Genomic DNA, 25,391 nt, shown 5'->3' with positions numbered 1-25,391 from the left:
CTAATGCAGCTTGCCACAAAAGCCAAACCAGTTCAAGTTTATGACGATCACACTGGTTTGTTTGGATTTAGGTGTGGTGTGTGCTCACAGTAACCACTGTGACTCCACCTAATGCCAGTTCATATCAATATTAACTCCCTCTCCATCATCCCAGTCCAATTCCAGCTGTGTTCATCTCACCTGCAACGGTAATGAAAGCGTACGGACACACGGACCAGCAAGCCTCTGTGAGTAATAAAGGTCTGGATGAAATGAGGCTCATTGTAGAAAGTAGAACACCGGCTCCCTAAGCAGCTGGCCTTGAATCAATTCCAAAGAGGACTGGAGAATTGAAGCTGATTGGTTTAACGCAGCCCAGATCACTCGCCTGTCAGTCAATAAAAATCAGCTGATTTTTTTCCCCTTGCTCCTCTGCAGTGAGTCATTAAGGGAATAATTCAACATTGTCTGGTAAACATGCTTCATTTTCTTTCTAGAAAAGTTATTTGAGGGGATCAATAACACCCCTCGTGTCTGTCTATTAAATATGAAGCTGGAGTCAGGAGATGGTGTGCTTAACTTAGCCTGAAAGAAGCATGAAAATATCTACCTATCAATCTTCAAGCTGTCACCTTAGACAGTAAAACGCCTGTTACTCATAAAGTCAGAAAGTTGATGTAGCTGAGGCAGAAGCAACTTCAACCGAACATGACTCATGCTGCATGCTGTGTGAGTGTGCAAGCAGTGAATTTCTACTCTTGTGTAAGAGCGTATCTATTGTCTATGAAAGAGGCTGTGAGAGTTGTGAAAGTTAGTGTGTGTGTGTCTCCCTGCTTTTCAGTGCTGACTTCAGAAGAAGCTGCCATGGCTCTTCTCACCAAGCACACACCGAATCCTCTGCGAGTCCTTTGACAGACACTTTGCATGGGATGTTTTCATTCACTTCCTTTCATTATGTCGTCTCTGTCTCTCTACCTCCCAACATCTACACCCCATCCTAATCTTTTTTGCCTACCATTCCCTCTGGTTATCTGTCTCTATCCAGTCCTCATGTGTCACACCTTCATTATGTCTGAGTTTTTTAAATCCCTCCGTGGACCAGGTTGTGTGGCCGACCATAATTGGACAGTGTCCCTACAGCCGAAGTGGTGTCACAGAATCATCATGAGTATAGCTGCTTGTGAGAAAATAAATGGAAGTACTTTGTCCTGGTTTGGCTGTATTTCTCTTCACTTTGCATTCGCATATACAGAGATGTAAGTGTGTGTTTTGGACAGAAAGAAATGTCTCTAAATTCAACCTTGCCAGTCTGACTTTTAAGTCCACAGTCAACAGGCTGTGGCTGAATTACTGTCTCTGTAATTGTGTAATTGTCTGGGTCTTGCTGCCCACAGGATGAATCTGTACTGTCTATGGTGCTCCAGACACCAAATAACTAGTTCTTCCTGAAAAATCTAAACAGATAACAACAGGTGTGTGTGTGTGTGCGTGTGTGTGTGTGTGTGTGTGTGTGTGTGTGCATGTAAACATTACATTACAGTATTATCATAAAAAAACTTTTTAAAAAAAGCTCTGGCTGCTTCATTTCCCATTTAATATAAAATACTTTTAGTGAAGATTTATTGCAATGGTTATGTTTTTTTTCTCTGTGAGGTTCACTGCTCTACATTTTAAACTATTCTGCGTACATGTGCTGTGTACAGGTGGTCTAAGGTGTATGATATGATACGCTGGCTCGGGCAAACCAAACATTTGTGAACCTCTTGATTTATTAACACTCAAAACTGGTGAATAAGATCATAAAACCATTAGTAAAATATTTACTGAGTTAATCAATCAGTAGTAAACCAAGAATTCAAATACTTTAGTAATCTCAATTGCTTGAAAACTAGAGACCTCTCCCTCTGCTGGCCGCTAAAACACAATACAGGTTTAAAAATGTGTTTCATAGACAGTTGCACTTAAATAAACTTAAATTGTATTAGTATAAATATTGGTTCATTCTGAAATGCGAGCACTGGTGTCTGTGCAGACATGTTGTCAGCAATCCTCTGCTGCTGACATTGCAGTTAGCTAACTGGAAATGTTTCTGTGCCCCTTATTTTTCCAACTTGGGATTGCAACTCGGAAGTTGATATCAATGGTTTTCCCCCTACAACTCATAATTATGGCCTGAAGTACATGACCAGAATGCAGCCTAAGAACAACCTTACAGCACAGACCCACAAGCATGGCTGGAGAGTCTCAGGCCACAGACAGCCGCGCCTAAGATGTAAAAAGCTACACTTAGTATTAGTTTTGGGTGGCTTTTAAGATCCAGGAACAATATAAGATTTAAGTGCTCAGGGAAGAACAAGAGCTAGAGACAGAGAGCAAATGCATTTGCTTTTTAATCCATGCACGCAATGTGGTGTGCATAATGCCTTGTGCATGTCAGCCATATGCTGGAGTTGTGGTTTTTTCACTGACAGTATGAGCCGTGGAAGACATCTAAAGCAAGATGAGAGGGGATTGCTCGTCTGAATCTGGAGCCTAGTGCTTCACCCTCATATAAACCTGCAACAGGCAGACAGCTTCCAATTACCGGATTGTAGCATTTCAGGGTTAGAATGAAACAATGGAAGACTCAACACAGACCAAAGATTTTCCATCCATCCATTTTCCAATGTTTATCTGGGACCGGTTATTGGGGTGGGGGTGGGGGTAACGGGCTAAGCTGTGATGCCCAGAGTTCTCTCTATCTCCCCAGCCTCAGATTTTATTCAGAAAATCTGTACTCTCAAGCTGTTCTTTGGTTAAGTTAGTTATTCTAATGTAATTGTAAAATCCCATTATGAGACATAAATGAAATGGATGATAAACTATGGTGCACAGAAGTCATGTCTTCTGAGGCTTTTAGAGTAAGACAATGTATATTTTTTTAAAAAGAATCAATGTACTCTTCCTCTTACAGTTGAATACTTTAATCAGGACAATTCAGTACAGCCCACCATGTCCGTTTGGATCTCTTGGATGACGTTAGCAAACTTTTAGATGGCTGTAATATAACCAACAGGCTCTGACTTTTAACTGTAACAGAGATAAAGCCTGTTACTTCTAAAGATGAATTTATGGTTAAGCAGGGTTAACATGAAGGCAGTCTGTTGGCAGTCTAGTGATGGCGTGTCTGAAGCTGGCTCCAAAATCAAGTCAATCCCCATAGACTCCAACAGTGTCTATAGCCACCACCAGCTTCACAGCATTGAAAAGATTGGCACAAGAAGCGGTTTGGCAAGTTTTGATAGTTTTCCCCTTTATAAGAAGTTTTTATCACTCATTAATATCCAGAGCTTTAGTGCTAGAGTTGGGGGCGTGGGTGCTTTGACTGGTGGGCCAACACAGGCCTTGGTATTCAGTCGGTGTCTGCCAGGCCTGACCACTTACAGAAACTGAAATGGGCCCCTTCACCTGTTTATGCTGTTGGTACTTTTTGGTACCCTTCAGTGCAATTATTTGACAAATAACCTGGTTTTCTGTCTAAGTCCAAACATTTCAGTGTTGGCGAGTGAAATTCTAGTTTTCTACTGTTATTACTATTACCACTGTTACACTACTGCACTAATTAACAAATATCTTTGTATGTTGCACCTATAGAGTTTAAGGAGACAGCATGCTAACCAAGCTTGCTACTGTTAGCTGCTAACCAAGTTTGCTAGTATTAGCCGCTAACCAAGCTTGCTAGTGTTAGTTGGTAAGTTAGCACAAATCGTTCTTGTCCAAACATGCCCACTTTTACCTTCAAAAAATTAAAGAAAAGAAAAGAAAAAACAGAGACCAAAGCACTTTTGTTGAGGTTGTGGAGTCTAAAACCAGTAGGTAATATCACAGTGCTTATATCTATGTTTAATGTACAGTCTAAGCTTTGGAAACTCAGTTCTTTAATGAGCTGATCGGGTGAGTAGTAAAAAGTGTAAAAAGGTCCTCGGGAGAAGTATAAATTGGTGAGCAGAGAACTTGGACCTGGCTGAGCAAGCTGCCAGTTCTATATGAAATACGTGCATAAGCTGGTGATAGTGGAGTAAGGGGAGAGCTGCAGGAGGTGTGTTTGGTATTTACAAGTTCTCTTCTTGAATATCGCTTGACAAGTCAAATTTATAACAAGAAGCCTGTTTCAGGACAACTTTGTCAATTATTAGCATTTATTTTACTGGAGACACAGGTTCTAAGTTGCTCCTAGAATACACTATGGGAAATGTATCATGTGTTTTTGTAACTTGACCCACACAAATGGTAAGCAGTCTAGATATCTCATTCTCTGCTCCATCCATTGTGTAGTCTGCCTGAAGCTCCCATCACAGCATCTTTCTGCCTCTTTCTAATCTCCTTTCCTTTCCACTCTAGAGGTAAACAAGGTACCAGTTATAACGCCCTACTGGCTCCATCACTTTCTGTCGTAGCTGTTGCTTCTCAGTGTGTCCCCAGTGCTCAATTTACAAGTGAGCCACAACCAACACCCTGAAGCCCTTTGTACTATTCCAAGAATGCTGGCAGATTGTGGAACGTGTTTTAGGAACACACTCGTCCCTTTCAGTCTGACACTAAATAAATACATGTGGTGTGTGAGTCAGGCTGGTCCTGCTAGAGCTAATATGATGATGCAATGCCCGTTGTTTACCAAAGGGAATTAACTGTGAATTAGGGAAGAATGTTTGTCAGCTGAAAGCTACACCATTGTTCATCAGTTGTTGTGTCTTTTACAGTTCATTTATATTCTGATTTAGTTGGCAAAAAAGTCACATGCAAATTTCACGTGTCAATTAGAATTAAAATTTGGCGTTCTTCTTCCCCAGTCTCCCAGCATTTGGACTGAACAATGGGACGGAAGCAGGCTGTCATCTGCTCCACTGGCTTGACTTTGTGAGTCTTTGAGTGAGAGTTAAATGGGGCAGAGGAGCAGGCTGACACTGCCACCTGCTGGAAGGTAATGTGCTTTCAACAATCTGTTGAGACCAAATAAAATGAAATTCAATGAAATGTGACTGATATCAAACAAACAGAACAGAACATAGAGTAAAAGCAAATCAACCACTCCCTAAATCACAGATAACAGACCACTGAAACACAGAAATGGCATAAATTTTTCTAGTAGAACATTTTTGCAGGGCCTTTTCTCCCCAGCCATAGTTTCCATATGGACACATTTTAACAGCACAAATACCCATTTTAGTTGTAATCACCTTTTTAGCTTTAACAACACATAAAGAAGATTGCTGTCTTGATGCATGCTCAAAAGGAAATCTCAAAAAGTTGATTCTGTTCATCTGGATGTAGTGTTTTTAGTGGGAGAAATGTTCCATCACAAATCCAGGTGACTTCTTCGGTCTCAGCTGACTGCAGGTGTTCCCAAACAGTACATCTGCATAATGACTGAAACTACCATCACTGACAAACAATGGGCTGTGAGGTCAGTTTCTTGACCATTAATCAGCATGGAGGAGAGGAAGGCGCTCATATCGCTTAGTAATGACAATAACATTATCATCCTTCCAGCAGAAAAGGTTAGGTGCATGGTTTTGCTAAGTTTTGTCACTGCTCAGTGACAAAAATACTTATGAGCCCCTGAAATGAGACCCACTATGTATGGTTTACCAAAGATACATAAAGAGGGTGTACTTCTAACACCAATTGTCTGTATGATCAACTCGGTCACCTGTAACATCTCAAAGTTTCTGGCTTCGACCCTCAACTCGTTGGTAGGCAGCTCTAAACACCACATCAAGAACAGCTTGGATTTTGTTGAGAAGGTGAGAGATGGCATTATGGAGGCAGATGAAACAATGATCTCGTACTATGTTACACCCCAACCTCAGCAACAGGACCACTCTCAGCACCGACCAAGTGTGTTGGCTCTTGGAATTGTGTCAGAAACATGGGTGTGCTATGGGTTCCCCAGTTTCACCCATGGTGGCCACCTTGTACATGGAAGAAGTGGAAAAGAGGGCTCTGTTATCCTACCCTGGAACACCACCAAGTTGTTGGCTCAGGTATGACAGCTGGGTGAAAGTCAAATCTCAGAACTGCTACTACTACAATTCACTGATCTCATTAACTCGGTGGACCAACACATCAAGTTCAGCAGGGAGGATATAAAAAGTGGCAGGTTAGCCTTCTTAGACTGTGAGATTTCCATCAGTAATGGGTGACATTTAAAAGTTGATGTGTACCATAAACCAACGTATACAGATCAGTAGTTAAGGTTTGACTCTCATCATCCATAAACTCGGTGTCATCAGGACGCTACAACACGGAGTGAACACCACCCCACAGACACAGCGGCCAGGGAAGCAGAAGAACATCACATTAAGAAGGCCCTGAGTAAATGTGGTTATCCCAGCTGGACTTTTGTCAAAGCTGGGAAGGCACCTAAAGAAAGCTCCAGCCGATCCAGGAGAGAAGGACAACTGCTGCCTAAGCAGAAACCTGTAGTGATCCAGTACGTGTCAAGAGCATCGGAACAGTTGAGACATATTTTTTCGAAACACCGCGTCTCTGTAGCTTTCAAACCCCCAAACACACTGCGCCAAAAGCTGGTCTACCCCAAGGATTGGGTCCCTTGGGACAAATGGAGTAATGTAGTGTACGCTGTTAAGTGCCAGGAGAATTGCAGTGATTTATACATTGGGGATGGCACCACACAGAAGAGCTAACTCAACAGGCCAAGATTCTGCAGTCTATTTACACCTACAGGCCAGTGGACACTCTTTCAATGATGAGGATGTACACATCCTGGACAGGGAGAAACGCTGGTTTGAGCGGAGAATCAAGGAGGCCATTAATCACATTCACCACCACAGAGTGGGGTTTATCAAACACTATCTCCAGAATTTGGGAGTGGAGAGGATGGTATGGTCAGCCTGCAGTGCTGACCTCAACCCCACTGAACACTTGTGGGATTAGCTTGGATGTGTTGTCCGTGTCACAGTAACAAACACAACCACACTAGCTAACTTGCAACAAATGCTGGTTGAGCAAAGGGATTCCACAGCTGTGTGTGACAAAGCTGGTTACCAGCATGCGGAGGTGCTGTTGTAGCTGTGTATGGTTCTTCCACATGCTACTGAAGCCCTTGTTTGTTAAATGGATTAATTATCCTAATGTCTTGTTTTATCAAACTTCAATCATCCAATCCAATAACTGACACCAAATAAGAGCCAATAGCAGAATAAGCTGTTTGGTATTGGGAGAGAAGATCCAGCAAGTTTTTCATGTGTAAACACAACTCTACTGAGTTTGTGTCTTTATCCTGTTTTCCTTCTCTCGCCCCTCCCTGAGCCTGGTTCTGCCGGAGGTTTCTTCCTGTTAAAAGGGAGTTTTTCCTTCCCACTGTTGCCAAAGTGCTTGCTCATAGGGGGTCATGTGATTGTTGGGTTTTTCTCTGTATCTATTATTGTAGGATCTACTGTACAATATAAAGCGCCTTGAGGCGACTGTTGTTGTGATTTGGCGCTATACAAATAAAATTGAATTGAACTGAATTACTGCTCAACCCACAAATGCATTTTCCTTACAAATCATCAAGCATCATTTAATCTGCCTTTTCCTCATTCTCCCATCACGCCCAGGGACCACCTTCATTTTCCTTGCTCTCTTTACTTCCTTCTTTCTCGGTCATCAGGCTACACCAATAATTGTAACAGAAAAAAAGTCATTATTAAGTGTGTCCAAACTTAAGTTTATGAAAAAAGAAAACAGTATAATATCAGTACACTGGTGCTGTGAGTCTAATAGCAGCATGTTAAATTAGATTTATATGTTATGTAATGACTTGACATTTTGCCCTGCTATTTAATCAACACAAACTCATTTCTTTCTCTCTCTCACTCTCTCTCTCTCTCTCTCTCTCTCACACACACACACACACAAAGGAGCTCAGAGCGGGCCTGAAAGTATGCTGGCTTGTCATGTGAGAATCATCATTTCAGACCTCTTAGCCTTAATTACAGAATTAAATCGTGCAGCCTTTTAAAGCATGCAAGTTCCAGTCAGCGTTTTTCTGAGTCTTGTTGGCTACAGAAACATCCACTCAGGAAGTGTTTTTCCTGTAATGACATTAACAAGGAGGCGGGCTAAGGTTAGTCAGCTAGCTGTAACTTACCACATTCAGGGGTTTGAATGAATTAACAAACCTTATTACATTTTCTCACAATAATATCATTGAGTTTAACAAAAGTCCTTTGCAAAAATAATGATAACACACATTGAAAAAACACAATCACAAAAAGTTTCACAATAATGAAAACCACAATTTATAAACATAGTGAAAATATTTGTTTAAAATCAGGGATGTCAAACTCATTTTACACCGTGGGCCACTTTAACCTTAATCATGGTTGTGCAGGAAGCAGTACAGTGGGCTGGACTGGAGACTTTGGCAAGCTGATTCTGGCCCCTGGGCCATACATGTTTTAACCTTAAATGCTCTTCTGTGCAGTGTTAGGTCTCTTTCTGCCTTATTCTATTTATGCTCACGAGCCACATTGTTAGGCCTGTTTAGTTGCTTGTTAATGCAAATATTAAATTAGCCAATCACATGGCAGCAAGTCAATATATTTAGGCATGTAGACAAAGTTGAGATACCCTGCTTAAGTTCAAACTAAGCACTAGAATGGGGAAGAAGACTATTTATTTGTCTTCTTAGCAACCATGGTATTTAGCACCATGGCTGCTGGTGCCAAACAAGATGGTCTGAGTGGCTCAGAAACCGCTGATCTACTGGGATTTTCACGCACCACTATCTCTAAGGTTTACAAAGAATGGAAAAGAGAAAATTACAAGCGGCAGTTCGCTGGGTGATTACAGAGGTCAAAGGTGAATGACCGGACTGGTTAAAGCTGATAGGAAGGAAACAGCAACTCAAAGAAGCACTTGTTACAACTAAAGTCAGCAGAAGGGCATCTCTGCAGTAGATGGGTACCACTCCTGTCACCTATCAACAGGAAACTGAGGCTACAAATCACATAGAGCCTGGTGTGATGAGTCTCGACTTTTGTTGCAACACTTGGATGGTAGGGTCAGAGTTTGCCTCCCTTGTGTCAGTGATTCAGGCTGCTGGTGGATAGTTTCTTGCCACAATTCTGGGCTCCATAGTACTAACTTAGCATCATTTAAACATGACAACCTACCCGAGTATTGTTGCTGACTATGTCATCCCATTATGACAACAGTGTACACATCTTCTGACGACTGCTGCCAGCCCTGTAATCCACCATCCACCACAAGTCCAGATCATCTCAAACTGGTTTCTTGACCATGACAGTGAATTCGCTGTACTTAAATATCCTTACAGTCACCACATCTCAAACCCAAAAAGCACCTTTGGGCCAATCAACATCGACTGTGTGACGTTGTTTCATTACGTCAATACAAACCAACATCTCTGAGGAATGTTTCCAGCACCATATTTCATCTCTGCCATGAAGAATTCGTACACTTCTGAAGGCAATAGGGAGGCCAACCCAACAGTAATACGGTGTACCTAATAAAGTGACCAGTGACTGTACATAATTTTATCTAACCCTGTTGTTGACCCGTTAAGTTTTAGGTATTCACTCATCTTTCCATTTATATACATTTTGCAGTATAATATCTTATGTAGCCACCTACAGAAGATAGTGCCTCTTTATTACACCTAAATATTGCCAATATAGTTTCATATGTTTTTGCAAATCCTAGGAAGAATACTAATTTGATAGATCCTGACAACATGCTATGTTATTGTGATGCATTTTAGAGGCGTGAGCAGGCGAAAGATTCCAATATTTGCTTTAAGGGGAGGAAAAAAGATTTATTAACAAAAATTGTATTTCAGAGTAGTTAAGAAAGATGTTCTGACAGCAGAATACATTTGCACTCCTTCCGGTTTATTGACACTTTGTTTTACAAAAACAGTTATGAGAGAATGCATAGTGAGTCGCACTCACAGCCGACTCATCAAGGACAACATGGAGCAACACAACAAAGAGCGTCAGGAAAAGGCAAAAATTTCAAGTGATTAACTTAAAAAACAAACAAAAAAAAACAACAACAACACTGTTTGCAGGTCTCTCGCTCACACAATACAACTGAATGACACACATGGGAATCTGATCTGGGCAAGCGCACGCAAAAAAAAACAAAAACAAAAAAAACAAAACCCCCCCACACACACTCACTGGTACATAATGCAAATGTGTGGGGGTTGAGGAATAACAAAGCAAGATTGGTTCATCTGACAAATAACATGAAGAGATGCTTAGAAATGCACATGTACAGGGTCACATCACCCGAAGTTTAAAAAATAAAATAAAATGTACTCATCGTTAGCACTTTTACGCTCCAGATTTTTAGGAGTCAGGGGGAAAGATGAGGAAAGATTTTCTCTTATTTGAATGAAATGACCCTTTAATCGGGTTAGGTACAATCAGCTCACACTATCTGTCCAGATAAAATCCACGTGAGTGAAGCCAGCACCATGATACGCAACTGTCCGATCGCTACTAGCAGCAACAGATCACCTGTGGATTTGCACGACATCAAGAGTGTGTGCTGATGGTACTGTATGCCACACACACACACACACACACACACACACACACACACATGTCTGGTTTGCTATCCTCGTGGGGACATCCCATTGACATAATGCTTTCCCTAGCCCCTTACCCTAACCCTAACCATTAAAAATGAATGCCTAACCCTAACCCTTACCCTAAACCTAACCATAACCTAATTGTAACCCTGACAGTAAAACCGCATTTTGAGTGTGAAAATTGCTTTCAACCCCGAGGGGACCTGGATTTTGGTCCCCACGGTGCAGAAAGTCCCCACCAGGATAGTAAAAGTCAGATTTTGGTCCCCACCAGGATAGTACGAACCCGTACACACACACACACACACACACACACACACACACACACACACACACACACACACACACACACTCTCTCTCTACACTTTAACACAGAGAGTCTAAAGAAGAGTCTAGAGCATCCTTTGTGCGTGCTGTAAAACCAAGAGCTGAGCGGTGAAGTGTTTGGATAAAGACATCTGAAGGGTGGGGCCATGGTCGTAAAGCGAGATGCGCGTTGTTAGCGTCGTGGGCTGAATTACCGTTTAGCAGGGTCACAACAGGAGGAAAGTTAACGGGATAAATACAATCACAGCAAAAAAACCAAAACAAAACAAGAAAAACAAAAAAAAACACTGTATTGTTTGTAATGTTTAAACAAAGATGCCACAAAAAAACAAAACAAAACAAAAAAAGCAAAACCCAAAGGTTTCCACAGAAGACATAAAACACACTGACCCTCTGGTCACACTCACCCAAAAAAAAGTTTGATTTTTCTAACTGGTTGAAAACAACTGAAAAAAAAATCATAGGGAATCAACAAAAACAAACTTCTTTTTTGTTTTTAAACTGCAGTTAATTAATGTGTGTTTTATGACACAGAATATTCCTGGCCAACCTCCTCCACGTGCTGGCTAAGCTGTACAACAAGTGTTCCAGTGTAAACTCAAGAGGATTGTCCTCGCCAGGAAAACTAGCCTGGATTTTCCAGCTAAGGGAAAAAACAATTATAATACAATGAGATGAGCACTATGGAGAAAGAAAAGCCGCTATTAGAACAATAACGTTTTCTGAGAGAATGGTAACAACTACCATGTGCTCCAGTAAAGAAAACACACTACACGTCTGCATCTCGACTAAATTGGCCCGACAAATACAATCACGTTAGGTAGTTATTTCATTTATTTATCTGCATCTATGTCACAGTCTGTTAAGCTTAGTTACCTCTACTGGTTTTTACTTCACACCATGAACCACAGCAGCAGTTAGAGCAGTGGACTATACTGTTGTTTAGTTTGGTGAGTTTACAGAATTGAACCAATTGGATGATATCAGAGTCAGTGTGAGGGACGCTGAAAACCAGCAGGTGACTGCATTTACCTTCATGATATGTAAAACGGTGACTGAGGGGCACCTGAAATCAAACAACACCAGTGTATGACTTGACTTTTTGTTGTTATAGATCAGCCAGAGATGCATCTCCAGCTGCTCAACAGTCTTCACACAAGGCACGTCTTCTTCCATCCACCTCCCTCTGTGAGCCACAAACCCCTGATTCCTCCTCGCTCTCAGAACCTCTGTGATGCACATCGAGATAAGCTATCAACTTCGGGGCCTTTGTATTCTGCATTTCTGCTGGTTCTCTGAGGGATATGTGGAGTACTATGCACTAGAGCTAAACTGTTTTTAAAAGAAAGCGATCATGAGGATTGGATCTAAGCTTTCTACTTAAGATGGTCCTATGCTCACTCGGTATTACGGAGCTTCATTATTAGTAATGTTAAGAGACAGAATATACTGGAAGTTAGCTTCTTTCTTCATAAGGAAGGAAGTTTACATCAGAATGGAGAAAAGGATGGAATAAAAGTGAAAATAGGGGATCTACTTCTTTGCCACTGCTAAACCTCGATGCCCAAACCAACGCAAAGATCTTTCTGACACTCCTTCTTTATCTATACATCAAAACTCCAGACTTTTTTAATGAACGACCGCTCATGTTGTCTTGTGTCACCGAGACAGCAGTTGAGGTGTTGTCTCCGGAAGCAGGCTGTTAGCTGTGCTAGCTGGTGTGCAGGTGCTCTGGGTCTCCTTTCTCCAAATGGGCGCAGTGTTACATAAAGTGTCTCAAAGGAAGGGGTGAGGTGGGGAGACTTTAACCGTTCAGGAGGTAGACTACCAGCTCGTAGGTGCACATCATGATGCCCGTGTTGGGTATCTGGCGTACCAGGTGGGTGGTGAGACCGCGGTACAGGGCGCGGAAGCCCTCCTCTTTGGGCACTGTCGTTAGAGTCTGGAAGAAAGAGCGGTACTTGGTGCCTTCTTCGCGTAGTCTCGTGCGAATCACTTCTGCAAATTTGAACAAGAGAGAGGGTGGTTAAGAGAACATAATGGGGAGTGATCAGACATCCAGATGAGAACAGCTAATAACAGCCTCTCACCATGAGGGTAAGCAATAGATGTGGCACAAGTCTTGGAGGTGGCAGCAGCAAGCATCATCCCCACAAAGTCTGAAGCATCTTTTGTCAAATCCTCCTCCTCGTCCATATTCTGTGGTGCCTTGGCCTCCAGGAGGCGCCGTTTAATGTTTTCATAGATCACAAAGTGGATCACAGTCTCTGAGATGCCGGCGTAGGATGCCGACATCCCTCTGTAAAAGCCCCGAAAGCCGTCTGTCTGATACACCTGACGCACGCACTCGAAAGCGCTCATCCTTCGCTCGCCTCGATTCCTGAAAACACAAGAAAAATGGAGGGATTACAAGCTGTGTAGCATACTGCTTCCTCTCACCGTGGATTTGGAGAAAAAACTGCTCTTCTTCAGAGACTTTAAGGAGGGATGAAGAGATATTGTACAGAAGTTGCATTTACAGAGCACAGTATGTAAAATAATTAACAATTCCAGCAGCCACTCAGCCTCTTATTAGTTACACCTATGATATCAAGCTCAGAATCCTGGATGACTTTCAGAAAACCTGACCTCTGACCTTGATGTTGAGGTCGAGATCACTGAGATTCGACCTCAGAGATCTTCAGTAGACACACCTGTGGTATCAATTTGAAAATCCTATGGTGACTCGTTCTCAAGTCACAAACGTGGGTGTTCACGCCGCCCACCCATCTGCCCAGCGGGGTGACGACAATACCACATCAGCTTTTCATGGCTCAGGGGTAAACCCCCCCCCAAAAAACAAACAGAACCCCCCCCCCCCAAAACCTCTAAACGAAAGAAAAACTGCACACAGTTGCTAAGAATATAAAACATAAAACAGGGAGCTGAGCAAGCTGAGCCACCTGACTTCCACACAAATGAAATTTAACCTTTGTCCGGGTAACATTACTCAACAAAACAAACAAAGCCACCCGTTTACAGAACAAAGCAAAGCTCCTGCAAAGATGGACTCCTCGATTACACTGCAGAAGGTACAAAAGCACAGGATTCGTCTCCAGTTCACCATTTACATTTACACTGAAAACACATTAGAGTGTGTAAAGTGAAAACTGTTCTATGATCAATGAAGCACATGCCAATTAACCTTTAGTCAGTTTGGCCACGTTTTGCATAGCAAGCCTCGTGGGAAGGGCACGAAAACACTTAAAGCTAAATGCAGAGCATTGATATGATCTCTTTAAATTCAACCAATATCTGAACAAACAGCTCCTTCATTCTTAGTGTTTCAGAGTCAGATTTACAAGTACTTCTAAAACCTACTGTACATGTAAAATAAAGAAAAGTCAAAGCCTGAAGCTTTATGGTTATGAAAGACAGACCACACCCAGCCAGGCGAGCTGCACAAGATCCAAACAAAAGCAGCGCTCTTTCAATAGAACTGGTTTAAACTACGAAGGAGGATTCAGAAATAAAGATAGCGACATGTTCTTTAATGACAGCAAATATCTGTGTGGTGACGCGTATCAGTGCAACAGATAAAAAAAGAAAGAAAAAGAAAGCTACATGAAGTGTTCACCTTGCATCCAGCTGTAGACGCGTCTTTATGAGCCATATTGGATTGGTTGCAGTGATGGCTGTAAAACCTAAAGAGGGTAAAAAACACAACAAGGTTACTCTTCTAGAAAATTAAGAAATATGATAAGCTAATTCTCAAGATGCTAACAGTAAAGTAAGTATAAACAGGTTCTTTTAGTAAAAAAAATAAAAATAAATCAAAGCCACAAAAGCAGGTAGCCCCAAGTGGAGGGGAAACTGCATGTTATAAGATTTGTATGTCATGCTAACAGCTGTAAGAAAGAGAGAAAAACTCCATCTTATCCAATGAGCTAGGTGAGAGTTAGAGAAAGAAGAACCAGACATAAGAAGAAGCACAGATCTGTGGCGAGTACTCACGCTGACCCAAGTAACTCCTCACAGATGCAGCTAGAGACCCCTGGTGGTGCGGGGGTCTCATGCCCTTGCGAGAGGAGAGCTACGGTAGAGTAAAAGCCTAAAACAGACACAGGGCTTGTGTGTTTGCGAAAAGACCCGGCATGCAACCATTCAAGATCCCATTCCCACCATCACCCCGCAGGATTTAACATAATGCACAACGTCATGTGAAATCACACACACACACACAGACACAAAGACACAAAGACAGCAGAATGGATATGACGGGAGAGAACAGCTGTTCATTGATTGAAATAAATCCCCTTACATAAAAATAACAGTTTAATGCGAGAGTACTGCAAAACTACAATGCTGCATGGATACCTGCAGTTCTGAAGGATTAAGGGATAATAGGGACGGTTATGCTCATTTTCAGCTCTACTAGAAAAGCTCTGCATTATCTTATTATTTTTACTGAGCCTTTCTGCAGCTCCTCAACCATCATATCAAAGTGTGTCAAGCAGAGAATCATCTGCTAACAATTTATTTCAAACTGAACACACTCTGCACTGTCTATTACACTTTACACTCATATACAGAGCCTCTTAATGTCATCTTTCACCTGCCATTCGGATTTTTACTAGGTTATGCAATCCATATTCCATACATCTTAATATTTGTATTTAAATGTTAGTGGTAGGGAAGGAGAAAAAAACAATACAGCATAGTATCGCAATCTTTTGCATGGTGATATTATATCGATACATGGAGACCAAATATTTATATTTTATTAAATAAATTAAAATACTGTGGGAATAGTATAAACGAGGAATCATTGAATGCACAACCATCCTGAGGCTTAAAGACTAGCATTTACGCTTACTCTTCCTGCTTGCTGCTATCCACAGCAGAAGACTGCTCTAGCCTCTGCTATGTGTGTTATGTAAAGATGAGATGACTGTTAACACCTCGTCACCTGTCACTTCAGCTCAGGCAGCTCTATGTTGGTTGCTGCTGGAGGGAAATGTAGTGACGCTGACCTTGACTGGTTTGCTGAAAGGTCTAGGTCATGGTGTGCTATAAGCGGTGTTAATGTGAACTTTGGATTCACCCAGAAACACAGTGAAGCAGTCTGACTGACCCATATCATACAGGTTTATTATTCCCAAAAGAATCAGCCACTTGAGAGCAGATAACCCACCCCTGACATGCAAGGCATCAGAGAATTGTGGTGTGGTATTTAAATCTGACCTCATAACACATTTATTTTAATCAGCATTGCAAAGGGAGCCATACACACACAGCAAATAGTAAAGAAACACAAGTGATGCCTGTAGGATTTTCAACTGTGTCCTACAACCCCTATTCCATAGAAGTTGGGACGCAGTAAAATCGAAATAAAACTGAATGCAATGCATTTGAAAATCTCAGAAACTCTTTTATTATTTATTTTATTTATTTATTTTATTAGCAATATGCACTGATTTCCATGACAGAATCATTCCTGTTTTTACTGAAGTTCTGTCTGAAGATCCAGTATTGATTGTTCAATGTGCATAGGGATTTCTTTTAGAGCTCTTTTAGTGATTTAATATACTGTAGATGATGAGATATTTAATGTCTGATTAACAGTATGATGAAATTTGTAGACACTGTTTCCTGGAAACTGGTGAAAGGCTGCCCCTCTTTATTTCAGAAAAACTGAAAAAAGGCGCTCTAAAATGCTCTTCAACATCATGCTCCAATCATGTTACTGACCTGTTGCCAAGTAACCTAATTAGTTGCAAAATGTTCCTCCAAATGTTTCTTTTTAGTTCCATTGACTTTTACAGCCTTCTGCTGTCTTTACCCAACTTTCTGGGGCATGTTGCTGCCATCAAATTCAACATGAGCTAATATGTTTGATGAATCAGTAAAATGTCTAGATTTGAACATTTCATATCTTTTAAATGTTTTACTGGGAACAATATTTGGGTTGATGAGATTTACAAATCATTGTATTCTGTTGTCATTTACATTGTACACAATGTCACAACTTTTATGGAACTGGATTTTAATCAAACCTTATAAATCTGATACAACATTAGTTCTACCACTTTAACTTTCATGTAACATGACTATTTGTGGAAGCTTACCAACACTGAAGAGACAAGATCAATATGCTCACAACATTAGAAACAATTGCTATTTTAGTTTCTAAAAAGCAGGACATGATGATGCATGTCTGTCTGATGCCTTGGGAACTAGTTGCATAAAACACCTCTAGTTTTCTCCTTCTTCTTCTTTTGACATAGGAATTTCTCCTTAGCATTTTCTTATTTAAAGAAAAAACGTAGGCATTTACTGCAATGAAAAAGACTTTATAGATTTAAAACTCTATAGTTTTTAAGGAAACGATATGGATGTGCTTTTCAGATTTGCAGTCTGACCTTTATTGCACCACCAAATTAGTTTAAGAATGAAGAGATTATATTTGTGCTGGATAAAAAAAAAAAAAAGAAAGCACAAAAAACAAAAGCTAATTTAAATAAAACAAAACAAAAAACACACACGTGCCAAAACCTGCAGTTCCCACATTGGCCACTTGAGGCTGGTTCCAAAAGCGAGTCATTCTTCACAGACTCCAGTGTTCATATGTACAAATAAACTGACTTATGGTTCTGGAAATGTGACATCAACAGACTGCATGCCACTGATTGGCCAGTCAGTGGTGTAACTCAATGACTCATGAGAGCCACTCTTACAAAAATCAGAAACGCCATTTTTGAAATCCAGCAACGAGGGAAACGGCTACACAAAAACAACACGGTGGTCCCAGAGTCTGAAAAAGCCTTACACTGAGCAGCAGGTATTGCATCACCATCACCCGCTGTCGTGTTGTTTGTTGGATACAAATGACGCCATGGACTTTCGGGCACGTTGCTATAACGACCCTATGCATATTAGGTGGTAGTCATTTATCATGGAAAATGACTGAAACCGAGTAGAGTAAAGTTGAGTTAAGTAGAGTAGGTACTAGTAGTCTTTTGTACCACCACTGTGGGGATTCTTTAAGTTTAAGACTAAGGCAAGGAAGTTAAAACCTTAAATACATAGAAGAAGACTGTAAGAAAAAGACTCGGGAGTGTTTTATGCAACTAATTTAACTATGACTTTAAAAAAGACTTTTTTGCAGACACGTAGTTACCTGCCATTCCAGCCGACACCATGTGCACCTGTGTGGAGTCAGGTTCCAACACGCCGTTCAGTTTCTCTTTGGCAGTGGAGTAAGCAGCAAAGTAGATTGCTCTATTAGTAAAAAAGGAGGACAAAAAAAGGGGGTCAGCATGTGTTAAACTGGAATGAGGCAAAACAAGTTATATATGCCATGTTTTTGTATTTCAGTGCACAACTAATTAGTCTGAGCCACTGCCTCCAGTAGCAATACAGCTCATCAATTACACTGCATTAACAAGTGTACAACTGGCCTCGTGTCTGGTTCAGTTTAATGGGGTTTAAAAATTCATTAGGTGTAAAGCCAAGAGCAGAACTAATATTCTCAGCAAATCAGCCTAGTTAGACAAATAAGGCTTTCAGCAAAAAAAGCATGCCTTCATTTATTTGCAGTAATTATCTTTAGTTGTTTTCACTAATTAAAATGGTCATAATGATCATGTTCACACTTGTGTCTAAATAGGAGCGCTGCTTTTGCTTTTATTCCAGTAATGGCACTACGCTGCGCGCCATCTGGTTCATTTGTACACCGGTTTTTCCAAATGTGCTTAGTCAGACTTTTAATGATGTTTGGAGTTTATCCGTCACATTGTAGTGCGAGTCCTTGTTTGGTTTTCGTTAAATCTCCACTCAGGAGTCCTCTTTTCCTTCCTTTCCTCTACCTAACCATTTGTTCATTTAACACTCTAACAAAACACTTAGTGTATGCTTAGCACTGGCATCTGCTTGCTGCAGCATTAGCTGCTGCCCACTGCCATTAGTCACCACTTTGCTTCTCTCATTACCAGTCAGAGCGGTTAATGAAATGAAACTATTATGGCAGTTGGTTAGAAGTTTTCCCCAGGCTTAGACTATGTGAACATGTCGCCATGAAGTCAGTGGTGCACAAACTGCTGAGAATGCCATGACGATGAATGGCTCCTTAATGAGTGTGGATCCCTGATTCTTCTTCGTCACCAAGTAACCTCAGCAAACGTTGTAGTAGTTACAGACCACAACTGTTTTTCACAGGCTATGGAGCTGTAGACTTTTTACAATATACTTAAACCAACATTTCTCTAAAGCACACAGTATTTTTAGTGCTCTTGATTCTTCAAGGTTGTCAAAAGTTCATGGTTTATGAGCTATATGAGCTGATGATATCAAACTATATAACAATATAGACAAAAATATCTACAATACCAGCAAGGAGTGCAGAAGATGATCGAAAACCACAATTTAAATACGCCTGCACTCCTGCAGCTTACTGTGTGCACATGGATTAATCTACAATCAGAACATGGCTGTACAAATTTGACCTGCATGGAAATGATGCTAGGAAAGGCCTTTGCTGTCAAAAAGGAACATCAGAGGCCAATTACTTGGCAACAGTAACAATAAAAATATTTGGAGTAGATCAAGGACACCTTTTCAAAAGAATTACCTCACACCAACTAAAACAAGGTGGTGGAAATATTCTTGTCTAACAGTCATTAATTCACCCATGAATTCGGAATCTTATTAACCAGTAAACGTGAGGACACATGTTCGAAAATTGGCAGCTGAACATAGCGGGATACTCATCATCTGGGAATGACTCAGAAAGATGAAATGGAGGATTATGGATGGTCAAAATAATAATGCAGGAAGATAGTGAGAAAAAAGATAAAACTAAAACCATCAGAGCAAACAATTTTATCTGTTCAGCTTCACTCTACAATGTTTGGAAACTGACAACAAATAATGATGATAGAATTAACTATAACTATTAAACTAGTACTTGACTAACAGTCTCTTTCCGCCCCTCATGGGCCGGCTGTGGTTCAGGTGGTAGAGCTGGTCGTGCTGGTCATCTACCAACCCGAGTTGCCCCTACTGCATCAGAGTGTGAGTGTTTGTGATGTTAGCTAAAAGTGCTTGGATATAGATAAAAGCACCGTTTGATGTTCCAGGATCAATATGGCAACTGACCAGCCATACTGTTGTGATGTCATAGCTTTGCAATGCGGGGGGGGGAAAAGGAACAAGAAATGCCATTATAATATAATAAATATATTATATGCCAATATATAACCATATTATATAAATATATGCCAATATAATAAATATATTAGCAAGTGACATTTGCCGTTAGCTAAATTCTAATGCTAACTGAATGCTCAGACAACGTGATTTAGTTGTAATACTGATCCTGGACCTATGTTATGATGATGCAGGAACAACACTAACACGGGTATATCAGGTCGTGATTTTGTACGTAATGCTAACAGTAAGAAAAACACAACGTATTAGATAACTTACCTGGAAGGTGCCACACCCACCAAATTTGGCCCCAAGCCTCTGAAGAGAGAGCGAGGTCCCTCTTTCTCCAATATCAATCTGAACACACACACACAGAAATATGTGGATTAGAAGCAATGTATTACACAAAACTCCAAGGTTATCTGACAGAAAGTTGTTTCCTAAAGATGATGCCAGTCAGACAATCCCAGAGTGCCAGCCCTATTTATAGTCATTACAGTTTTGTTATACCCCCCCTCACCACATCACCAACCCAGACCCTCTGTGTGGAACCTTAACCTAGATTCAAAGCCCTAAAACAAGCAAGCGATCTAAGAATAGCAAAAACTGTCACTCCAACACTTGGATTGTCGTGTGTAATGAACACCGCAAGGTCTAGGGGGACACACAATAAAACACAATGTCTCAGTTTGTTTCCAAGGATTAGGAGCACTCCACCACTTTAAACAGTGGCAGCACCCAATGTGCTATACTGCAGGTTGTTTTCACCCAAATCAACGTGAGATTTACAAGTAGTAATAATTAACCTTTAGCCAGAAATTGTGGTATGATTTTGCTCATTTCTCAGTCTTTGGCAACAGCTTCCAAAAGCTGAAGAGTTTCAGTTTCCAGTCATGAATCAGGTCTAAATACTGGTGTGCAGTTTCAGCTTTAGTTAGCAGGGGTAGCCAGGTGTTTTCACACAGGCCTGCTGACCGCACCCCTTCATCTACAGCCTCCAACATGTCAACAATGTCTGTACTCAGCGGCAGCTGGAGAACATATAAAACATGAATAAGTTAGGAATACACTACATCCTGCAGAGCAAAGCTGCAGCTGGCAACTCCCATATGACTAAACTGGAAAGGTGGCACTCTGCCATCAAACACACTTTTTCAGAGTAGCATTCGTTCCTCTTCTAAAGTTACCACTGGGCAATGCTGCTTTTGGGTTGCCACAATGGGTTTGGTTTTTACATCGGATGCTAATGAAACCTGAAATTTGGGATTTGTGTCTCATTCTGGGACTGAACCAGGGATCATTAACGTGTTAGTCCAATGTGTAAACCACTACACCCTCTGCCTAAATCTGTATGGTATTGCTGTGACTGTCATAACAGATACTGCGACTGATGATTAGTTTCACAAATAAAATCACAGATAAATAAATGGTAACAGTTGGATTTGCTGTGAAATGTCCTCTTTGACTAAAGCAACTAGTGTGTTCTCCTGTGTGTGCCTCTCCCAAAGGCTGCTATTGTGGAGTTGCATTTCAGGGAGAGGGTGGCTTTGCCAGGGGGGCACTGGCCAGATTAAACAACCTCTCGGGGAGAGTACAGACCACTGAATACACATGTGAACAGCTCCACTCATTTTAGCTCAAATAACTGTAAGCTGCAAATTCAAAGCAATGCTAACATTATGTACAATGTCAAAATATGCTCTGTGCGTATGTGTGTGACATGTTAAAAGATACCCACTTGAGACAGTGCAGGGGGCCCGGTGGAGACACGCGGGCCACGCTGGCCCCATTGACAGTGCTGAGCTGAACCTCAGACACATAGAGGGTGATGGAGGATGACTGGAGACGGGTCTTCACTACTTCCAGTGGACAAGTCAATATGGCTCCTACCGTGCCCCCACATCTGGTGCAAAAACAGAGAAGGCTGAGGTGATCCAGCAAAGCACAACAGATAAAATTGGCACAAACAGTTCCTGTATTCTTTACCAAAAGATCCGCAAAGCGTTGCCTAAACGAATCACCCGGTGTGGTGAGTGGAATTCTAAAGATCCCAGGCATGTAGACAAGAAAAAGCACAGTGTTGGGATAGAAAGCCAGCCAGGAATGCTTTGTGTTTCTTGGGAAGTAACAGCATGCTCTCATTTAGCACCACACCATTTTAAAATTCCTAGATATGTGGATTTTAATAAACTAGGAAACAAATAAAAATACTTCTGTTTTTTAGCAGGCTTCAAAGTCGGGCCCAGCCAGCCCCACTTTGTATACATCATGTCATACATCAGGACAAAGATGTATCATTAGTTTCTCTGAAGCATAAGTAATCGTATATGTTTGGAATACTATAAATTCTTCCTAATCAGCTGCCTCTCCAGTGAGCCTTTCAGTTGTACCCCTTGTTCTCCTCTGCAGCATCAATTACACTGCTGTAGTGCCATGTGAACCAGTGCTCCCCTAGCTGCCAGTTCTGATTGGAATGACTCGCAAGCTTATTGGATCTGAAGATCACAGTAGGATCAGCACTGAAGTCAGCGTCACTACAGCAACCTGGTTATCCTGCCAGAGGGGAAGGTGAGAAGGGAAACTGCCAAGAGTAGCCAGTTTGCAGCAGCTAAACGTTTAGAATTACAACAAGGGGATTTTGTCAGGCAGATTCAAATATAAAAATAAATCTCATTATACTTGAGTGGCCATTAATATCAGAAAACTAAGTGCAGAAAACATTGGAAACCTGGTTTAGATCGTCATGGTTAGAAGAGGATTCTTAGAACAGTGTAAATGTAGTAATACAGCTAGGTTATTTCAACCAATGACAGCTAATTATGTTTTACAGAAACTAAAGGCGACCTCATTTTATGTGTACAAAGCTAACGCTGCAGTCTTAGATTATGGGGATGGACAAGTTAAATGTATGACTTTTTAGTATAATTGTAATGAAACTGAATGTGAAAAGAGAACTAATATATCATTGATGTTCTAAATGATCTTAATGCCTACACCATGTTCATTGCAATCTTCAGGAACACACAAAGTATTGCTAATTTTGAATTGTTAAGACAGGCTTTTTTTATAAGCATGAGGTACAAAAGATAAGGTGGCTAATATATCTTGTAAACATACTGTTATTATTATTATTATTATTTTTTTTTTTTTTTACAGTTTTTACAAATATTCAAACAGCAGGTTTAAACCATGACTTTTACAATTCACTCCAACTGCATGATCTAAGTGTGTACAGGCAGAAAGACCAACACTGTGTGTACACACTCCGATTTTACTGTACAACGCACAGTCAGGTACGAAAAGTAAAACAAACTGCATCGACAAAGCACAAGAATATTATCTACATGAACTCGATAAATAAACTGAGCCTAACAGGACTGTATTGGTCAGGTCCTGTTAGGTTTAGTTTAGGCTAGGCAATAGCAAAAGAATTGGAAACAGCAGTTATCTACACTTAAAGTTAATTTTCAACTGATACCAAAACAGAGAGTGTGTGTGTCTGTGTGTTAGAGAGAGAGAGAGAGAGAGAGAGAGACACACACACACACACAGATAAACAGGGAGAGCAAGTCCCCAAAACACAGTTTTTAACAGAGGTGATGTAATCAAGAGTCAGATAATTACTGTATATAAAGGGAAAGCAGGACATCGGAGACATCATACGACTACAGCTTAATATGCAAAAACTGACTCCTTTAACGAGATAACACCCACTCAACATGTTCAGGCCTACAAAAGCAGAAGAACTCTTATTTGTGCTTTTCTTAAATATGGTTTAGTTTAGGCTATGTCAGTGTAATAAACTGCTGCATGTTGTTAAAGAGAAGCAAAGAGCTCATTTAAGCTGATAAATGATCCCTTTGCCCATTTCTAGTGCTGAAACACTAGTACTTCTAGTGTTTCACTGTGTACCAGGTCAGTCTTTCAGAGGGAAGATGAACGTTTCTGCAAAATTCACGGATCTGCGAAAATACAGGATTGCTGATTCACACCCTTTCGTAACAGTCCCAGACTGTGATTCAATCAGAGTTGAACGTGCTATATACCGAATATGCTTTGGAAAACAAGTTTGATACAAGCCTATAGTTAAGATACGCTGACATAGTTGAGATGTCACTATTTCGAGTGACCTTTACTGGGAGTCTGCCCACATTTGTTTTGCTGCACACAAGGCGCACAGCCGTTTAAAGACGCCGGCTTTCTAAAGCCAAAATTTTCCCGATCGTAGCTATAAATAATATATGATAATACACAACTCTGACGAAGACTTCCGTGTGTTCGTAAAAAGCCATTTCATTCATACATTGAAATGTCATTGAGAAAACTGCGAGTGCGCATACGTGAGGACAAGATTAGCTGACATCTAACAGTGATGCAAAAAGTTATCTCTGGGTTACCTTTACGCAACTACCCAAAGCCAAAATACACAAAACATCAATACAGATATCGCATAATGGACAGCTACAGCGTCTATAGCGATAGCAATTAACTCACAGTGTGTGGCTAGCTAGCCCCGCTCTGACGACATAGGAATATACTCACCCTCCAGCAAACAGATGAACTAAGGTATCTCTTTGACTCATTGTGGATCATATTCGGGAACCGTCCACGGGGCACCACACAGGGGGCAACGGGAACGTAAGTGAAGAGACGGGGGAATGTCGACCCCGTCGTAGCAAGCAAATGTTACTCAGCAGGTCTGTGTTGTGGTGGAGGTCAGCTGCGTGGTAAAAGCGAGGGTATGTAACAGCTAACTTAGCTAGCTCGCGCTAGCTGCCACGGCTAGCGGGAGTGCGTTGGTAATGGCAAACGTCAGAGCGACAGGACAGCGTCTTCTCCTTTCTGAACGGGACACTGCTTCACCGTAAAAGTGTGCGTGTCTTTAATGTTGTCGGGTAATTCCAGTCTTGTGGTAATAAGATCAACTGTGGACTACACTCGGCCTCTGTCCCGCTGACGTGCTATTGCCTCACTGAGGAGCTCTGCGGGTCACGTCGCAATGTTTATCGTCGAATGGGAAGCCGCAAAACAGAGGAGCGGATTGGCTGAGGGATCCCGCGAGCCCGCCCTGTCACTATTCTTTCACGTGATGTCGTTAGAGATCGTCACTGGACTCAGAGAAACGAGCTGAGCTGATGTAACGTAGAACAAGGCTGATCTAAAGCTTTTATTTGGATTCGTTCAGGTTACAGTAGGACACCAGGATAAAGCACTCACATAAATGAATACAATGGCTGAATACAAGTCACAGCATTGAGTTGCAGAACTACATAATCACGACTCATAAAGTTCA

General features: G+C 41.2%; 1 protein-coding gene across 1 annotated transcript; it reads right to left on the bottom strand.

The window, feature by feature from the left end:
* Nucleotides 1-9,857: 9,857 nt before the first annotated feature.
* LOC134640966 (solute carrier family 25 member 36-A-like) lies at nt 9,858-25,096 on the bottom strand. The gene is made up of 7 exons (XM_063493098.1): nt 24,641-25,096; nt 21,837-22,001; nt 20,378-20,455; nt 18,072-18,172; nt 14,529-14,595; nt 13,003-13,292; nt 9,858-12,910 (listed from the first exon to the last, which is right to left on the bottom strand). The coding sequence occupies exons 1-7, from the start codon at nt 24,679-24,681 to the stop codon at nt 12,717-12,719; spliced, it is 936 nt and encodes a 311-aa protein (XP_063349168.1). The 5' UTR covers nt 24,682-25,096; the 3' UTR covers nt 9,858-12,716.
* Between the last annotated feature and the right edge of the window lie 295 nt (nt 25,097-25,391).

Source organism: Pelmatolapia mariae, linkage group LG14 (genome assembly GCF_036321145.2).
Source record: "Pelmatolapia mariae isolate MD_Pm_ZW linkage group LG14, Pm_UMD_F_2, whole genome shotgun sequence".
Taxonomy (NCBI): Eukaryota; Metazoa; Chordata; class Actinopteri; order Cichliformes; family Cichlidae; genus Pelmatolapia; species Pelmatolapia mariae.
Note: the sequence above shows the minus strand (reverse complement) of the source record. Positions and strands in the feature narration are given on the sequence as shown.